Source organism: Terrapene carolina, unplaced genomic scaffold, assembly GCF_002925995.2.
Source record: "Terrapene carolina triunguis isolate 2854851 unplaced genomic scaffold, T_m_triunguis-2.0 Scaffold310, whole genome shotgun sequence".
Lineage (NCBI taxonomy): Eukaryota > Metazoa > Chordata > Testudines > Emydidae > Terrapene > Terrapene triunguis.
Genome location: NW_020664661.1, coordinates 3,390,660 through 3,408,826, shown reverse-complemented (window position 1 = coordinate 3,408,826; position 18,167 = coordinate 3,390,660). Strand labels below are relative to the sequence as shown.

Sequence of the window (18,167 nt, the reverse complement as noted above, 5' to 3'; positions counted from 1 at the left end):
TACCATTAGCTAACTATTGTAAAGCGCTTTGGATAAAAGCGCTATATAAAAAAGTAAAAGCACACAACTCATATTTTAATATCAGTAGTCTTACCTTTCTAATGCAATGGATGTGCCCTCTCTCCCCTGCCGCAGCAACCCCTGAGCTGGGACTGGGAAGGACGCTGGGGGGGGGGGTCTCTTCCCCACCACAACAGCCAGAGAGCTGAGGCTAGGAAGGAGGGCCGTCCCTGGAACTGGGGAAAGTCACCTCTTTCTCTGGCCGCTGCAGCCCTGCACATCCCTAATTCCCCCCACCCCCTCTTCTCACCCCACTGCCCCCTCCCACCTATTCCCCCCAAGGCCACCACCTCACCTTACATGTGCGTCTTCTCCAGGGTCCAGACACCTAATTAGTGGAGCCATATCTGCGTGGCTCCACTAATTAGGAGGGTGGCCCTTCATTTTCTTGTGTGCGGCCGCTCAGGCGCGCACCTTAGGGGGAACTATCTGCAGACCACCTGAATGGAGCTCATGGACCACTGGTGGTCTGTGGACCACAGTTTGAGAACCTCTGCAGTAGACTAATCTGGTTTGTTTAAAATAAAGATGATTATGGGATCAGATTCTGAACTGGTGTAATCAACATAGCTCAGTTGAAGTCAATGGAGCCACATCAGTTTATATCAGCTGAGGATTTGGCCTATGACCTGCAGTGTTGTTTCTTGGCTCGGGAAAACAAACCAGACTCAAAATTTCATTGTAAATCTCTTCAATGCTCACTGAAGTCAATTAAAATATTTGTACTAACAGCTTTCTTTTGGAGAGGTCATATACTTTTACTAATGTAACCTTGATACCTCATCATAAACTATCAGTGCTGAAACAACATTCCTAAAACGTATCACCTTCTGAATGATTCATAGACCCGAAAACCTAGACAATTCAATGACAGAGTTCTTCTTTTTCAGATAATATGTACAGAAAGAGAAGGAATACTGCATTATGGACCTGATCCAATAACCATTCAAGTCAATGGAAAGAAACCCATTAACTTCAGTGAGCATCAAGTTGGGTCCTAAAAGGTAGACAACATAGCATTAGCCATAGTACTGACACAGGGGTGACCCTTTGCAATTCCCTACACAATTATCTGGTGAACACCCTTTACTTAGACATTAATTACATCACATTTTTAGACAAGACCATGGTAATTGTCAGGAGTGAGCTATTCCACCTATTGAGATCCGGGAGGTGGGCGGGGAGCCGAAGACCCCTCCCCCAGCCTAAGGCAAGGAGCGACTCTGCAGGTGCGAAGGCATCACGAGCAATTCTCCAGCCGCCTCCTTAGGAGCAAGCTGCAGGGCTGGACTCTGATCTGTTAGTGTCGTAGGAAAACAACGGCCCTAATACACGCTGCGGGGTGGTTGCAAGCCCAGGGCATAGAGAGCTGAAAATTCTCAGGCTGGGGAGCTGGAGCCAGCCAAGCGAAGGCAGGGAGACACAGCTCTGTTCATCTCCCTGGGAGGGGCCCGGATCACGCCCCCCGTGTCAGCCCCGGAGGCGGTGCAGCGCAGCGCCTGATCCGCAGGACGCATCTATCAGCGCGGCTCCTGCAGAGGCGATCAGAGCGCGCTGCGAGCAAACCCAGACAGGTTTCCCTTCGGATGGCTGCGTGTTTGCTTCGGGAGGAGAAGGTAAGCTCAGCTGTGGCGTCTCTCCGCAGCCCCGGGCAGGCCACCTCAGTAACCGAGGTGTGTGTGAAGGGGGCATGATGGGCTGGTAGCGCCGCTTGGCACTGCGGGTGCTGCTCACCCTATTTTCAATTGCTTTGAACTTTGCCAGGCGGTGACCGCTCGGGCTTAAATCTCCCGTGCCAGGGGGCTGGCTCGGGCTGAACTTTTCGGGAAAATTTCCGCCCAAATGGCCCAGCTGTTTGTGAGACCGAGCCATGGGCAAGCCAGGCTGTTTGCCCAGGTAATAGCTCCCGTTCTGAGCCAGGTGCCCTAGCCCCCCTGGGCCGGGAGCAGCGATTGGAATGGAGGCGCCTCCGTGTCGGGGACGGGCCTTTCCTCCAGATCCCTGAAAATCCCCCCCAAATCTGACCCGGTTAGAAGGAGCCGCTGAAAAAACTGCAGTTAGCACATACTGGGGAGAGACTACGCAGCTCTATTTCCAGGAGATGCCTGCACTGGGCATGCTCCAGGCGGGGCGGGGGCAGAGTCGGGCTTTTGCTATTGCAGTTTCCGGCTCGGCTGCTCTGGGCTGGGGCCGGGGCCAGGAGCAGAGACCCTGGCTCTCCTGTGCTCTCGGGGACCCTTCTGCTGGACCCAGCCCCAGGCAGTGTGGAGGATGCAGGCAGCTGCCTGATTCCAAAGCAGAGCGCACAAGAGGATGGGGATGGGTCCCGGGCTGGAACTGGCTGGGTTAGGAGGCGGGAGCTGGAAGCAGAGGATATTGGGACTGTTTCAGCAAAAAGACTGAGACTGGGAGCCAGGGGGCCAGCCGGCCGGGGAGGGGAGGGGGGAGACTAAGATCAGAGGAAGGACTGGGGGAGACCGGGGCTGGCTGGGCAAGGATGCTGGAACTGGGAGCCAGTGGGGTTAGGAGAATGAGGGAGGGAGACAGACCTGATAAGGAGCCAGGGTGCACAAGGCGAACTGGGACTGACCAAGGAGCTGATGTGGGGAGGGGAAGGGGTGCACTGAGATTGGACGTGGAGCCCAGGGAAGGAGGCTGTGAGACCGAGGGGACAGGAATGTGGGTATGGGGTGACTGGAGCCCTAGGTAGGGCTGGGAGAGACCGATCAGACAAGGATCTGGGAGGGGGGAATTGGAACTGGCTTGGTAAAGAGACTGGGACAGAGAGTCTAGGACTGCATGGACAAGTAGACTGGGATGAGAAGCCAGTGGAGTGGAGAAAAGGGTTGAGGAGCGGGGCGGGGCCCAAAACTGGGACAGGGATAAATTGGAGGGTATGGGACAGAAGGGGTCGAGTATGGAGGAAAGAGGCAGAGGGGTCTGTGCTCGCTAGAGCACACCCTTTCCCAGAGCCTGGAATGGAACCCAGGGTCCCTGAGTCTCACCATTCTTCTGCGGTCAGCAAATATCTCTGGAAGCCACTGGCAATGGATGTGTCCCATTCTCCCCTCTAGTGCTGGTCCATGTAGAGGATGACAACCTACTACTACTATCGGCTCATTAGCTCAGGTGACAGGTCTGTGTGATGGATCTAAAGGTTCCAATGTTGCTGATGTGGGTGTCAATAGGATGCCACATGATGGAAATTCTGATTATTATTTTTTTCAGTTTGCTGTTTTTAAAAACCTGTGAAATTGCAACCTTAATGCTGTTCTTTTAATGTAGTAGTTGTGTGTAAATTCAAGCATGCAAAAGTTAGGAAATATCAGGACGAAGGTTCCCTGTGCAACTAGAAGAGAGGATGGAGGGAAGAGACAGAGCCCCTCGCTTGGATGCAAAGAAGACAGATTTCCAACCGCACAGCAGTCTGGATCCACTTAAAGCAACAGGATATTTTTTGGCCAGGCTCTTCCTTGTGCAGGGGAATGTGTTTAATTCCAAATGGCCGTGGGAGTAGGCAGGGCATGTAGGGTATGTCCGAGTGAGGCTCTCAGCTGCTACAGTCACTGCAGGAAGGTATTCCTGAGCCTCTGGATTCTGCCCCAGGAAAGGGAGGAGTTGGTGGTCATGTAAGTTGCATGGTCTGATTTTAATGCCTCCCTCAAGAAGTTGCATCACAATGGGGCCAGCTTCTATTGCCCTGCCACCAAAGATACAAAATAGCCTTCACAGCTACAGCACTCAGGCGTCCTTGGTACCTCCAAAGATATTGGGCTGGAACCTGCCATTGTAATTGGGTAGTGGCCTTACACCCAGTTTGCATGGGTAGAAATGATTGCGCTTGGTGAAGGGCAGCGGAGGCCCATTGGGGCTGATTCTCAGGAGTGTTGAGCACCCACAACTTACGTTGGCAGTGATCACGCCTGGCTGAGAGGAGGAGAAGTTACTCCAGATTTAATGAAAAGATCCTGCCTAATGAAAGGATCACGCACAAGTGACCTCATCATGCACGTGTGATCTGGCATTTCTGCTAGTACAGAGGGGTAGGGCATGTGACGAATGAATGTTGTGTCATGGTTGCATCAGGGGAACTGGGAGCCAGGATTCCTAAGGTCTATTATTAACTGTGCCACTGACTCACCGTGTGACCTCTGGCAAATCGCTTTGCCTCTCTGTGCCTCGATTTCTCTTCTCTGAATGTGGCAGATAATGATACTGACCAGCAGCCAAGAAGTGTGAACTCCAAGTTCTAAGTGGGAGCATCCAACACTATCCTTATCCTCCGCACTTCTCACCCAGAGATCTCAAAGCACTTATTCAAAGATTCCAAGTCCAGAAGGTTTAGGTTGGACATTAGGAAAAACTTTCTAACTGTCAGCGTGGTTAAACACTGGAACAAATTGCCTAGGGAGGTTGTGGAATCTCCATCATTGGCGATTTTTAAGAGCCGGATAGACAAACACCTGTCAGGGATGGTCTAGATAATACTTAGTTCTGCCATGAGTGCAGGGGACTGGACTAGATGATCTCTCAAGGTCCCTTCTAGTCCTGTGATTCTATGAGTTTGTGATTGTGATCGTCTAGTCTGACCTCATGTATAACACAGGCCAGAGAATTTCCCCAAAATAGTTCCTAGAGCAAAGCTTTTAGAAAAACAGCCAATCTTGATTTAAAAATTGTCAGTGATGGAGAATCCACCACAACCATTGGTAAATTGTTTTAATGGTTAATTACCCTCACTGTTAAATAGTTACGCCTTATTTCCAATCTGAATTTGTCTAGCTTCAATTTCCAGCCATTGGATCATGTTCTTCCTTTCTTTGCTAGACTGAAGAGCCCATTATCAAATATTTATTCCCCATGGAGGTAAGCTAAATAGATTGAGCTTCTTGAGTCTATCACTATAAGGAATGTTTTTTTAATCCTTTACTCATTTTCGTGGCTCTTCTCTGAACCACTCCAATTTATCAACATCCTTTTTGAATTGTTGGCACCAGAACTGGACACGGGATTCCAGCAGTAGTCCCACCAGGGCCAAATACAAAAGTAAAATAACGTCTCTGCTCCTACTCAAGATTCCCCTGTTTATGCATCCCAGGATTACATTAGCTCTTTTGGCCACAGCGTCCCACTGGGAGCTCATGTTCAGTTGACTCTCCACCACGCCCCAAAATCTTTTTCAGAGTCATTACTTCCCATCCTGTAATTATGGCCTCTATTCTTTGTTCCCAGATGTATACATTTACATTTAGCCATATTAAAATGCATATTGTTTGCTTATGCCCAGATCACTCTGAGTCAGTGACCTTTTCTCTTCGTTATTTACCACTCACCCAATTTTTGTGTCATCTGCAGACTTTATGTTAAATAGCATAGGGTCAAGAACTGATCCCTGCAGGACTCCGCTGAAAACAGGCAGGCTTAGTGATAGATCTCAAAATGTAGCTGTAAATGGGAAATCATCAGTTAGCCAGTTTTTAATCCATTTAATACGTGCTGTGTTCATTTTATATTGTTTTTTAATCAAAATGTTGTGCCGTACCAAATCAAACGCCTTACAGAAGTCTAAGTATATTACGTCAAACTATTAACTTTATTAACCAAATTTGTAATTTCATCAAAAAAGATATCAAGTTAGTATCATTGACACTGTTTTCCATAAACCCATGTTGTTTTGCATTAATTACATTACCCTCCTTTAATTCTTTATTAATCAAGTTCCGTATCAGCTGCTCCATTATCTTGCCCAGGATTGATTAGAGGTCTGTCAGCCTGACATCACGTGGGTCATCCTGTTTACCCTTTTTAAAAATTGGCAGATTAGCTTTCTTCCAGTCTTCTGGAACTTCACCAGTGTTCCAAGACTTATTAAAAATCAATAATAATGGTTCAGCGAGTTCTTCAGCCAGCTGTTCATAAAATTCTTGGATGCAAGTCATCTGGACTTGCTGATTTAAAAATGTGTAACTTTAGTACCCGCCATTTAACATCTTCCAGGGATACTAGAGGAATGGAAAGAATGTTATCATCATATGATGAGACTATATCATCTGTTTTTTCCTCAAATACAGAACAGAAATATTTATTGAAGACTTCTGCCTTTTTGGCATGATTATTGATAATTCTACCATTTCCATCTAGTAATGGACCAATACTATTCTCAGGATTCTTTTTGTTCCCACTATATTTTAAAAACTCCTTCTTATTGTCCTCACTATGTTAGCCATAGATGTCTCCTTGTGTCCTTTTGCTTCCCTTATCAATTTTCTACAATTGTTTAGTACCAACTTCCACTACACACACACACACACACACACACACACACACACACAAACTCCTCACTTAACGTTGTCCCGGTTAACGTTGTTACGTCACTGATCAATTAGAGAACATGCTCGTTTAAAGTTGTGCGATGCTCCCTTATGTTGTTTTGCAGCCGCCTGCTTTGTCCACTGCTTGCAGGAAGAGCAGTCCGTTGTAGCTAGCTGGTGGAGGCTTGAAACCAGGGTGGACCGGCAGCCCCCCCATCAGCTCCCCTAAATTGTGGCAGCCACCCAGCAGGCTATCAATTGCCGGGCAGTTCAGCTGTCCCTCCCCCCACTTCAGAGTGCTGCTTCTGCCCTCTGCCTCGGAGCTCCTCCCGGGAGCCTCCTGCTTGCTGTGCAGAGGGCGGGGGAAGAGGGGTGCTAATGTCAGAGTGTCTCCCTTCCCCTGCTCCTGTACCCCACCTCTACAGAGCGAGGACAGGACAGGGCTCAGGACGGAAGGAGCTTGCTGGCAGCAGCTGCTGTCTCAACTTGCTGATCTACGTAAAGAGGCAGTGTATATAGAGTGGGGTCTGCATACTTAAAGGAGTAATGTGCATCTCTCTCTCTCTCTCACACACACACGGTGTGTGTCTGTCTCTCTCTGCCATGCTGTGTCTCTTCCCTCCATTCGTGCTGCCTTGTAGAGTGTGAGGCTACACTAACAACAATGTGTTAACCCTTGAGGGCTCAACCGAGTGCTAGTTCATCATTTAGCAGTAAGGCATTCCCTGGGAAATACCCCACCCTCTGACTTTACCACTTCAAACAAGCTTCACAGTCATCATTGCTGTGTACAGTATTAAACTCTTTGTTTATAACCTAACCCCCCCCCCCATTTACATTAATTCGTATGGGGAAATTGGATTTGCTTAACATCTTTTTGCTTAAAGTAGCAATTTTCAGGAAGATAACTACAATATTAAGCGAGGAGTTACTGTGTGTGTGTGTGTGTGTGTGTGTGTATGTATGTATATATATATATATATATATATATATATATATATAAGCAACTATAAAACCATCTCTCTCTCTCTATAATATAAAATAAATAAATAAAATATGGTTTTATAGTTGCTTTTACTTTCCCTCTAAACCAAGTTGGTTTACTGATGTCAGCCAGTATCACTCTACCCACTCAACAGACAAGGAAAGTAAGGCAGAGAGAAGTGAAAAGACACCACAAAGGGGTTGTGAGGCTTAACCCAGTAATGTCTGAACTGCCGTGAGATTCTCCATTGGAAGGGGCTGTAGAAAGGCAAAGGATTGGTATTAGGAGCAGCCCCAGGAACAAATTATGAATCTCATTCCCCCTGTTGCTGGTTTGCATGATGTAATTTATCGGTGGCTGAAAGAAATGAGCCTAGCCCACGTTCTTAGGGACCTTTTAGTGATCAATGTAAAACACCCATTGACAAAGCCAAATGAGAGCGATTCCCTGCGCCTTCAAGGGGATCTCTGCTAGTGTGTGTCTTTAAACACCTTCACTCCCACTCTCCATGCCCCCCAAAGCCCCAGGGCTGAGATCCACCCCTGTGCAGGGCACCACAGATTCTGAGTGGTGCTTAGGGATGAAGTGGTGTCTAGGCCTCACACTGACCCCGGGGTAAGGGGTTGATTGCACCACAGGAGAACAACATGCCATTGGATGGGTGCTGCTGGGCCTGGCTGGAGAACCCGAGACTGAGTCCTGCTACCGTTCAGAGGCTGCTTTAATGACCTTCTCTTTTCCCCGCCAGCCCCCACACCTCTTCTCAGGATATGATGGGGGGAGGGGCTCTGATGGAGAGGCACTGTCTGAGTGAGACAGCCAGCCCTGGCTGGGGGAGACCTGCTCCTAATGCCACTCCTTCCTAGGAGATGGGTGTGATGGTGGATCAGCAGCCCAGAGCCAGCCCCTCTTGATCCTGGTGGTGGGGACCGGATTGTAACCATCACAATGTTGTTTGTTTTTAATGTCCCCTCCCAACTCTAGCTCTCCAAGGATCTCCCCTCCTTCACCACCACTGCTACCACCAGGGCGACAAGGAATGGGGGAGCAGGCATGGAGAAGGCCCTGTCCAACCAAGAGGATTTGGGAGGAGACCGGGGCATGACAGACGATATCTTTGACGAGAGCTACTGTGAGAAGGAGGGCCCCAAGCCTGCCAGGAGATACGTCTGGAGGAACATCATCCTCATGAGCCTGCTGCATTTAGGGGCCTTGTATGGGTTGTGGCTGATACCTGCAGCCAAGCCTGTCACCTTGGTATGGGGTAAGCAGAGGCTGTGACAGATTAGGGAATATGTCTGTGTTAAGTATGAATTCCATTTGTGTGTAATTGTAACCATCACTGTGGATTTGATTATAGAATCATAAAATGTAGGGCTGGAAGGAATCCTGAGATGTCATCTAGTACAGCCCACCCTACTCCGCTGAGGCAGGAGCGAGTAAACCTAGACCAGCCCTGACAAGTGTTTGTCAAGCCTGCTCTTAAAAACCTGCATGACTGTGATTCCATGATCTCCATTGATAATTTATTCCAGTATTTAACTATCTTTACAGTTTTTTCCTAACATCTAACCTAAATCTCCCTTGCTGCAGATTAAGCCCATTACTTCTTGTCCTGCCTTCAGTGGACATGGAGAAAATTGATCACCATCCTCTTTTATACAAGTCTTTAACATATTGGAAGACTGTTATCAGATCCCCTTGAGTCTTTGTTTTTTTAAGACTAAACATGCCCAGTTTTTTTTAACCTTTCCTTATAGATCACTTTTTCTAAAACTTTTATTATTTTTGTTGCTCTTCTCTGGACTCTGCAATTTGTCCACATCTTTTCTAAAGTGTGGCACCAAAAACTGGTCACAATACTTCACCTGAGGCCTCACCAGAGCCAGATAGAGCGAGACAATTACCTCCTGGGTCCTACATACCACACTCCTGTTAACACGCCCCAGAAAGACATTTACCTTTTTCGTAACAGCATCGCGTTGTTGACTTATATTCAATTTCTGATGCACAATAAGCCCCAGATCCGTATCAGCAGTATGACCACCATGCCAGTTATTCCCCATGTTGTAGTTGATTTTTCCATCCTAAGTGTAATACTTTGCACTTGTCTTTATTGAATTTCATCTTGTTGATTTCAGACCAATTTCTCAAGGCCACTTTGAATTCTAATTCTGTCCTCCAAAGTGCTGCAATTCCTCCAAGCTTTGGGTCATCTGCAGATTTTATAAACAGACTCTCCACTCCATTATCCAAGTCATTAATGAAAATATTGAATGGTACCAGACCCAGGACTAACCCCTGTTGGACCCCATTAGATGTGACTTCTAGTTTGACAGTAAATCATTGATAGCTGCTCTTAGAGTACAGTTTTTGAACGAGGTATGCACCCACCATGCAGTATGTTCATCTAGACCACGTTTCTGTAGTTTGCTTATGAAAATGTCATGTGGGACTGTGTCAGAAGCCTTACTAAAATAAAGCTATCACATCTATTGCTTCCCCCATCCATTAGGCCAACAACCCTGTCAAAGAAGGAAATTAGGTTGGTTTGGCATGATTTGTTCTTGAAAAATCCATGTTGGTTATTACTTATCACGCTGTTATCCTGTGGGTGCTTGCATGTTGAATAATTTATTCCATTATCTTTCCAGATATCCAAGTTAGGCTGACTGGTCTATAATTCCCTGGGTCCTCTTTGTTCCCTTTTTTTATAGTTAGGTACTCTGTGTGCCCTTCTCCATTCCTCTGAGACCTCACCCATCCTCCAGGAGTTCTTAATGGCTCTGAGATTGGTTCAACTAGTTCCTTAAGTGCCCTAGGATGAATTTCATCAGGCCCTGCCAACATGACTACATCTAGCTTATCCAAATATTCTTTAACCTGTTCTTTCCCTATTCTGGCTTGTGTTCCTTTTTCTTCATTATTAATATTAATTGTGTTAAGCATCTGGTCACAGTTAACCTTTTTACTGAACACTGAGGCAGAACAGGTATTAAACACCTTGGCCTTCCTGGTGCTGTCCATTTTAACTGTCCGTCCACACTAATAGTGGACCTACACTTTCCTTCCTCTTTCTCTTGTTTGTAGAAACCTCTTCTTATTGCCTTCTATGTCCCATGCTAGCTGTAGCGGTGTCTTAGCCTTTCAGATTTTTGTCCCAACATGCCGGTGCTGTCCTTTTGTGCCCCTCCTGAGCAATTTGTCAGTGTTTCTACTTTTTGTAGGATTCTATTTTGATTTTTCAGGTCACTGAAGAGCTCCCGATGCAGCCATATTGGCCTCTTAGTATTCTTCCTCTCTTTTCCACTGGTCACAAGCTCCCGAAGGACAGAACTACTGGTGCAGAACCAAGTCGGATCTGTTGCACGGCCGATGGACAGGGTGCTGTAACCCCAGGCCCAGTCTAAGAAAGGGGGAATTGTATGATTCCACCCCAGGAAAGGTGAAGGCCTGAGGTGGTGCTCTCAGGCCAGGAAGAGGTCAGAGCGTGCAGCCAGCCCGGTAAATGTGACTTATTGGGGGAAGCCTGGTGGGATGATTGTGACAGTGGTGAATTTCCAATAAGTGACAACAGCAGTAAAAACAAGTATTGTAGAAGGAAAAAGCAAGAGAAAAAGGGGCTTGTGTTCGGGTTGGGAAGGGCAGAAGGGAAGCATGAGTTCTGAACAGCTCGGGACAGATCAGTTAATCAAGTTGCGCAAAGAGAGGAAGCTAAACTCAAAAGAGCTAGAAAGGTCAGAGCTGGTGTCTTTGCTGTATGATGATGACTGGAGACAGAATGGGGCACCAGCACCAGCCCAGGACCTAGACGAGGGTTCCTGTTCTCTTGCAGCCCAGAATGGCCCAACTCTCAAATCAACAGCGGCGGGGGTGGAGGAGGTGCAGCTGGAGGAGGAGAAGCTGCAGCTTGAGAGAGGAAAGCTGCCCTTGGAGGCCAAGCAGCTTGCTGACTGGTATCAGGCCAGAGCAGAGCAGGAGAAGCAGCACCAGCATGAGCAGGCGGAACGAGAACCACAGAGAGAGCACGAACTGGATCTTGCACAAGTGAGGAGCCAGGGACCGAGGGATCCAGTAAGTGGGGCTAGTATCAGGAATGCCAGCTCTGCAGGGGGCATAGCTGCTGAAATGCTTCCCCGGTTTAAGGGGGTGGGGATATCAGTGCCTGTCTCTTGTGATTTGAATCTAGGCCCCCCTGAAGATTGGCATAGAGGCCTCCAGCAAAAGGGATGCTGCAGTCTCTGGGGATCATGGTCAAATTATAGGCGCCTTGCTCCTTACATTTCAGCTGGCTCCCAGGCTTATGGGTAGGGCCCTACCAAATTCACGGCCATAAAAAATGTGTCATAGACCGTGAAATCTGGTCTTTTGTGTGCTTTTACTCTACTATACAGATTTCATGGTGGGACACCAGCGTTTCTCAAACTGGGGATCCTGACCCAAGAGAGGGTTGTTTTGGAGGGGGATTTGCAAGGTTATTTTAGGGGGGGTCATGGTATTGCCACTCTTATTTCTGCACTGCCTTCAGAGCTGGGTGGCTGAAGAGCGGCAGCTGCTGGCCAGGTGCCAAGTTCTGAAGGCAGTGCCCTGCCAGCAGCAGCACAGACATAAGGGTGGCAATGCCATACCATTCTACCCTTACTTCTGCGCTGCTGCTGGCAGCAGCTCTGCCTTCAGAACTGGGCTCCCAGCAGCAGCAGCTGCTGCTCTCCAGCTGCCCATCTCTGCAGGCAGCGCCATCGCCAGCAGCAGTGCAGAAGTAAGGCTAGCAGTACCACAAACCCCTCCTCCCCGAATAACCTTATGACACACATACTCCCCCCCCCACAACTCCTCTTTGGGTCAGGACCCCTACAATTACAACACCATGAAATTTCATGATTTCAGAAATGTAAATTTGAAATGTACTATTTTTAAAATCCTATGACCATGAAATTGACCAAAATAGGCTGTGAATTTGGTAGGGCCCTACTTATGGGAAAATATTTTAGAAGGAAAAAGGGGATGACATATATGGAGGTGGCAGCTAGCTGGGGGAACCTCTGCAAGTGGGCAAAGGTTGGGGGCCTTGCTGCCTTAGAAGAGCTGTATGAGAGACGTAGGTTGGAATGGTTTTATGATCTGTGTCCCCGTGACCTTAGAATATGCTTAGGGATCAGAAGCCATGAAGACGTGCATCAACTTCTTGTTGCTTTAAGTCCTTTTTCTCTCATGTTGTGCTTTGTTCCTGCTGCTACCATTAAACCATACAAAGGCTAAACAACACTTTGGTTTAAGAAGGCTGTCTGGTCACTGTGTTCACCACTGGACACAGCTCCCGAAGGAAAGAATCGCAGGTCTGCCCGGTCAGACCTGCTGGGTAAGCATGGTTAATCCACAGAGTACTGTAGCCCAGAGCCTGGTCTGAGGGTGGGGGAATCCCAGGATTCCATCCCAGAAAAGGTAAGGGCACGAGGCCTAGTGTCCAAGGGGGTGAATTCTGACCTCTATCTGAGGTGCAGTTGTGACACCCCCTCTTCTTGCGTCCAGGGTTCCTGTGTTTCCTGCTGAGTGCTCTGGGGATAACAGCAGGAGCGCATCGCATCTGGAGCCATCGGTCCTACAAAGCCAGCTTGCCCCTCAGGATCTTTCTGGCCATAGCCAACTCCATGGCTTTTCAGGTAGGAACCCCTTTTGCCTCTTCCCAGGTTCTCAGCCTTGGAGGGAAGCAGTGAGACCCCAGCTGCAGCCACACATGCAACAGAGAAGCAGGGGACAGTCACGTTCCATTATTCTACCATGTCTCCTATAGAAACATTTCCCTCTGAGAGCTGCATCTCCTCAGCTGTGCTTGAGTCTACATCTTCCACGGGAGGGGGTGACTCGGTGCTGCTGGGATGGGAGAGGGGTATTGGGAGTGCACCCATGCAACTCTGCATGCCGCCCTCTGTATGCTGACTTCAGGAGACGCTGAGGATACTTGGCACCTCCCAGTGGTGGGCTGTAAAGGAGTCCGGATACCCCAGTGGTTGGAACTGAGGCCTGGCACCTGTATCCTTCTTTACCACTAACATGTTGTGTGTCCTGCAGGTAAATCACTTCCTCTCACTGCAAGAAGGATGGTCTTGTGGTTAAGGCGCTAGACGGGGATGCAGGAGACCTGGGTTCAATTTTTGTCTCTGCCACAGATTCCCTGTGTGACCTTGGCAAGTCTCTATGGGCCTCACTCTTCCCATCTGTAAAACGGATGATAACTTTACTTGCCTGCCTGCAGAGTGATGGTCAGGAGAAATCCCCCATATTATTGAGATTAAGTTGGTGCTCAGACTCTGCAGTGACGGGTGCCATAAATGTGCCTGGATAATGCCTCCATTTCCCTGCTGTAGGATGGGATGAGATTTAACCAGCTTTTCAAAAGTGCTTTGGGATTCCTGTGTGAGAGAGGCAATGTACATGGGAACCGTTTTCACTAGTAGTGCTTGTCAGAATAAACATTTTTAATGAAATTATGAACATTTCACCATTTTCAAAGCTGGTTTTGAAATGGACCAATCTTTATGTATAAACCTTTCTCTAGAGAGTATGTTTAAACCAAAAGTTTCTTTTTTTGTTTTTGAACATTTTCAAAACTGAAAATTTTCCATTTCAAAAGGAAAAAATGCTTTTTTTGAAACTGTTCGACTTTAAAAAATAAATCCCACCCTGGTGCTAAGCTGACGAATAGGAGTAATTTGCAGTGGTGGTGTTAGCCATGTTAGTCCCAGGATATTAGAGAGACAAGGTTGGTGAGGTAATATCTTTTACTGGACCAACTTCTGCTGGTGAGAGAGAAGCTTTCGAGCTACGCAAAGCTGAATGTCTGAAGAAGAGCTCTGGGTGTCTCTTTCACCAGCAGAAGTTGGTCCAATAAATATGACTTCACCCAATTGTCTCTCCAATCAGTTAGCAATGCAGCTGAGGAGGGGCAAACCAAATCCTAAAAATGATCAATTTTTAAAAAAAATTCAATAAAAGTGGAAGGTTCTGAGGAAAATTGAGATGTTTTGGTGAAAATTTTTTTTTTTTTTTAAACTTGGCCAAATACTGTTAAAACAAAAACAAATTTCAGTTGAGAAATGTGGCCTAGCTCTTATCCTTGCTGATCTGGTGAGTCATCCAGCCATGTTCATTCCAGAATGACATCTATGAATGGGCCCGAGATCACCGCGTCCACCACAAGTTCTCCGAGACCGACGCGGACCCTCATAACGCCACGCGGGGCTTCTTCTTCTCCCATGTTGGCTGGCTGCTGGTGCGCAAACACCCCGATGTCATTGAGAAGGGCCGGAAGCTGGACATGGCTGACCTGAAGGCCGACAAGGTGGTGATGTTCCAGAGGAGGTGAGCCGGGTGCGGCCGAGGTAGGGGAAGAAAATAGGGTGATTGTGGCACAAGGTGAAGGGCAGGTGTTGATCAATGCATCACTGGGGCACCAAAGGGGCTCTGAGGCATGGCATCCGGCTACAGGAATCTCTCACAGGGGTAGTAAGTAGGCGAACCACGGGCCAAATCCAGACCGCCAGACACGTTTGAATGGACCTCAAAATCTTTTATTTACTTATAATTATTTTTGTATTTTCTCTGGAGTCTGGACCTGACTAGACCTTGACCAAGACATTTGGACCTTGACAAAAAATAATTGACTACCTCTGCTCCAGAGCAAAACTAACCCTCTTGTGAGTCACCCCGGATCCTTTCTGCAGGTGACCAGCCCCAAATGAAGTTAGTGGGACACTTCAGGTGTGTTTGGAGCATCGGGGCCATTGTTTGCAAACCTGGGCAGAAATCCATGAGGAACAAGTTCCATCCAGCACCAGCAGTGGGCTATATTACATGTTTTCCTTTTTTTAAATGGGAGAGGAGGAAGTGAGGTCAGAAAAGGCACAGAGGGCCCAGTGCCAACCTCTTGTGTAAAACATGTCCTGCTGCTGCGGCCTTAGCAGGGGCGCGTACACACACACACACACACACACCCCTGCACGAGTCTCCCCCTGTGCAATCTTTCACTTGCTGGGATTGGGTTTCCCTCCTTCTATCCCCCTCCCCCACTGCGCACACGCGGCCCGGTTCCCCAGGGCAGGCGAGCGCCAGGCCTCCCCCAGTGTGAGTGACAGGTTCCCTGACAGACGGAGGAGAGGAGTCTGCTGCAGCCCACAGGTAAGGAGCCAGAGCTTGAGCTGCAGCAGCACATGCCCTGAGATCTGGAGGTCCCTGGTTTAATCCCAGGTGCGTCAGCCAAGATGGCAGCTGTCGCACTCTTCTTCCCCCCCGTACAAATGTGACCTGGCAGCAGTAATGATAAATGGAGCCCCAGGAAGCCTGGCAGCTCTGCTTCACGGCACCTATACTCCGTTCCCAGCTCATCTGCTGGGTCCTTCTTACCCCTGCCAGCGGGTGTGTGGCTCTCATTGTGTGCCCAGCCTATCCCCTTTATTCTTCTGTGCCCACACTATCAATGCCCTTGTTTTCCTTTTTCTCCAGGGGTCAAACCAGGGCAGAGGTGGGCTGGTTCTGTGCTGTTTTCTTTGTATAGTTAAAATTAGCACCTTTCCCCCGCCCCAGAGACTCAGCCCTGGTAGACGACCTGAACTGCCCGTGCCCCTCAATGCTCCTCCATGGGATGCACCCGCCCACTAACTCTCTCCCCATTCTGTTTCCTGGCAGGTTTTACAAGCTTTCTGTGGTGGCCATGTGCTTCCTGTTCCCCACCCTAGTGCCCTGGTGCTTCTGGGGGGAATCTCTCCGCAACAGCTTCTTCCTCCCCGCCATCCTGCGTTACGTGCTAGTGCTCAACGCCACCTGGCTTGTGAACAGTGCTGCACATATGTTTGGCAACCGGCCCTATGATCGAAACATCAACCCCCGGGAGAACCGCTGGGTCACGTTTGGAGCCTTAGGTACATTGGTGGCATCTTTTAATTCCAAACCACTCCACAAACTGTGAATGAGACAAGCAGAGATCACTGCACCCGCCACTGAAATGCAGCTGTGTCTGGGGAGGAACACAGCAGCAGTTCAGTAGTGCATAGCAACAGTGCAGGAGAGTCTGGGAGAGAAGGGAAGAGGAATAACATCCATTTATAAAACTGTGGGATGGGAAATTTTAGGTGCATAATTACATAAAATGGACCAGATCCTCAGCTGGTGTAAATCTGCATTGCTTTGAAGTCCATACAGCTATCCTGATTTACATCAGGATCTGACCCTAGGAACCCCAATGTTCCTACACTCACATACGGGAAAGCCAGAAGCGCATAGACTCCATCTGGATGATTTCTCCCACGCACCTGCAGACCTGCGCATTCACTGGAGTGTCTCATGCTCTAGTCAGAGGGTACATAGGGCAGTGGGGTTATCTTCACCAGTGTCCTGCATATAGGACCTCTTTATCTCACAATGAGATTTATTTGCCCTGCCTGAAGGTCTCACCACCTGTTTGTTATGATGACAATTGCCCCCCCGCTCTCTCTTTTCACCTCTGGGAAATGATGCTTCTGAAATAGCTGGACACACGCAGCCAGAAGTGCCCAGTGGTTTCTGAATTGAGACAGCCAAGTCCTGATTTTCAGAGGTGCTGAGGACCTGGGGAAAATGAGCCCAGAATCACCATTAGCTTTGTACTGCTTTCCTGGGCCAGATTCTCAGCTCGTGTGTATCATAGCTCTGTGGACTTCGGCAGCACTCCACTGATTTACATGAGCTGGGGATCTGGCCCCAGACTTTCACTAGCGAGAGTCGTAGCTGCATAGTTCCTATCTGGATCTGAGCTTCTCAGACTCTGGGGATGGAAGATGGATGGATGGAGTCTCCAAGAAGGGCCAGGACTCACTTCAGATCTCACCAGGAGCTCAGCCAAAGCTAGATGGCTTCTCTCTGGGAGACGGAGGAGGAATCCGAAACCCCCACAAGCCTCACTAGGCTCTCTGAGGGGGCCCATTTTAAGGGCTTTAATAAGGGGAGGCCCAGACACAAGCAGAAGTGCCGGAAATATCCTGAGTTTTCTCACCCAATTTGACAGCTTCAGGAGAGGGTCACGTAAACAGCCAACCGAGCTCTGGCCGGACCTGTGCTGAGATTAACCAGCCCTCACTTGTTCTCCCCTCCAGCCTGCCCTGGCCTCCTCACACGCCCTTAGCACCATCCTGGTCCTCCTCCGGTGTTGGACTCGGTGCAGAGGAGACGGGGCTGGTGGGTGATGTTACACATGGGCAATTGGGGCTGAGGAGTCTGAGCTGGTGTTGGAAGAGGGGAGAGCAACAGGACAGCCAGCCACCAGGGGCTACTCAGCCCCTACTACCCCCCGCCTTTCCTCGCCCAGTCAGGGTGCTGCGTGCCTGGCTCCGAGTGCTGTCCCTTTGTGACTGGCCGTTTGCAGGCAGGTCCCATTGACGGCTGGTATTTTCTGACATTCTCCCCACCTTGGCCTCTCACCGGTGCATTGTCACCAGCCTGTCGGGGGAGTGCGCACGTAGCCAGCGCTTCCGCCACTGCCTTGTCACACCCTGCTCAGAGCAGGGTCGATGGCCCAGTGGTAGCAGTGCTCGGGCTCACCCCACGCTGGCGCTTCCACTGATGGAGCTGTGCCAGGGATAGACCAACACTGGGAGACTTTCTAGAAACCCCCCCTGTAGACACAGCCTCGGCACACAGAGCCCAGGCTAAGCACAGGGCCTGGGCCAGCTCCCAGCGAAGTCAATGGGCTGCAAGGGGAGGAGGATCACGGGGCTGTCCCTGCCCCAAGGGGAGCACAGTCTGCATTCGGCACAGATGGCCCATTCTGGGGACATGGTGCC

The 18,167-nt window shown here is 48.9% G+C and overlaps 1 protein-coding gene across 1 annotated transcript in view; it reads left to right on the top strand.

Annotated features, from left to right (window-relative positions):
* The first annotated feature begins 1,551 nt into the window (after window positions 1-1,551).
* Window positions 1,552-18,167, top strand: part of LOC112119880 (acyl-CoA desaturase-like) — a 19,259-nt gene continuing 2,643 nt past the window's right edge. The window contains exons 1-5 of the mRNA XM_024218756.2: window positions 1,552-1,676; window positions 8,341-8,620; window positions 12,886-13,016; window positions 14,510-14,715; window positions 16,039-16,271. Of these exons, the coding sequence (XP_024074524.1) occupies window positions 1,647-1,676; window positions 8,341-8,620; window positions 12,886-13,016; window positions 14,510-14,715; window positions 16,039-16,271 (880 nt within the window). The 5' untranslated portion in view covers window positions 1,552-1,646. The remainder of the gene's footprint in view (window positions 1,677-8,340; window positions 8,621-12,885; window positions 13,017-14,509; window positions 14,716-16,038; window positions 16,272-18,167) is intronic.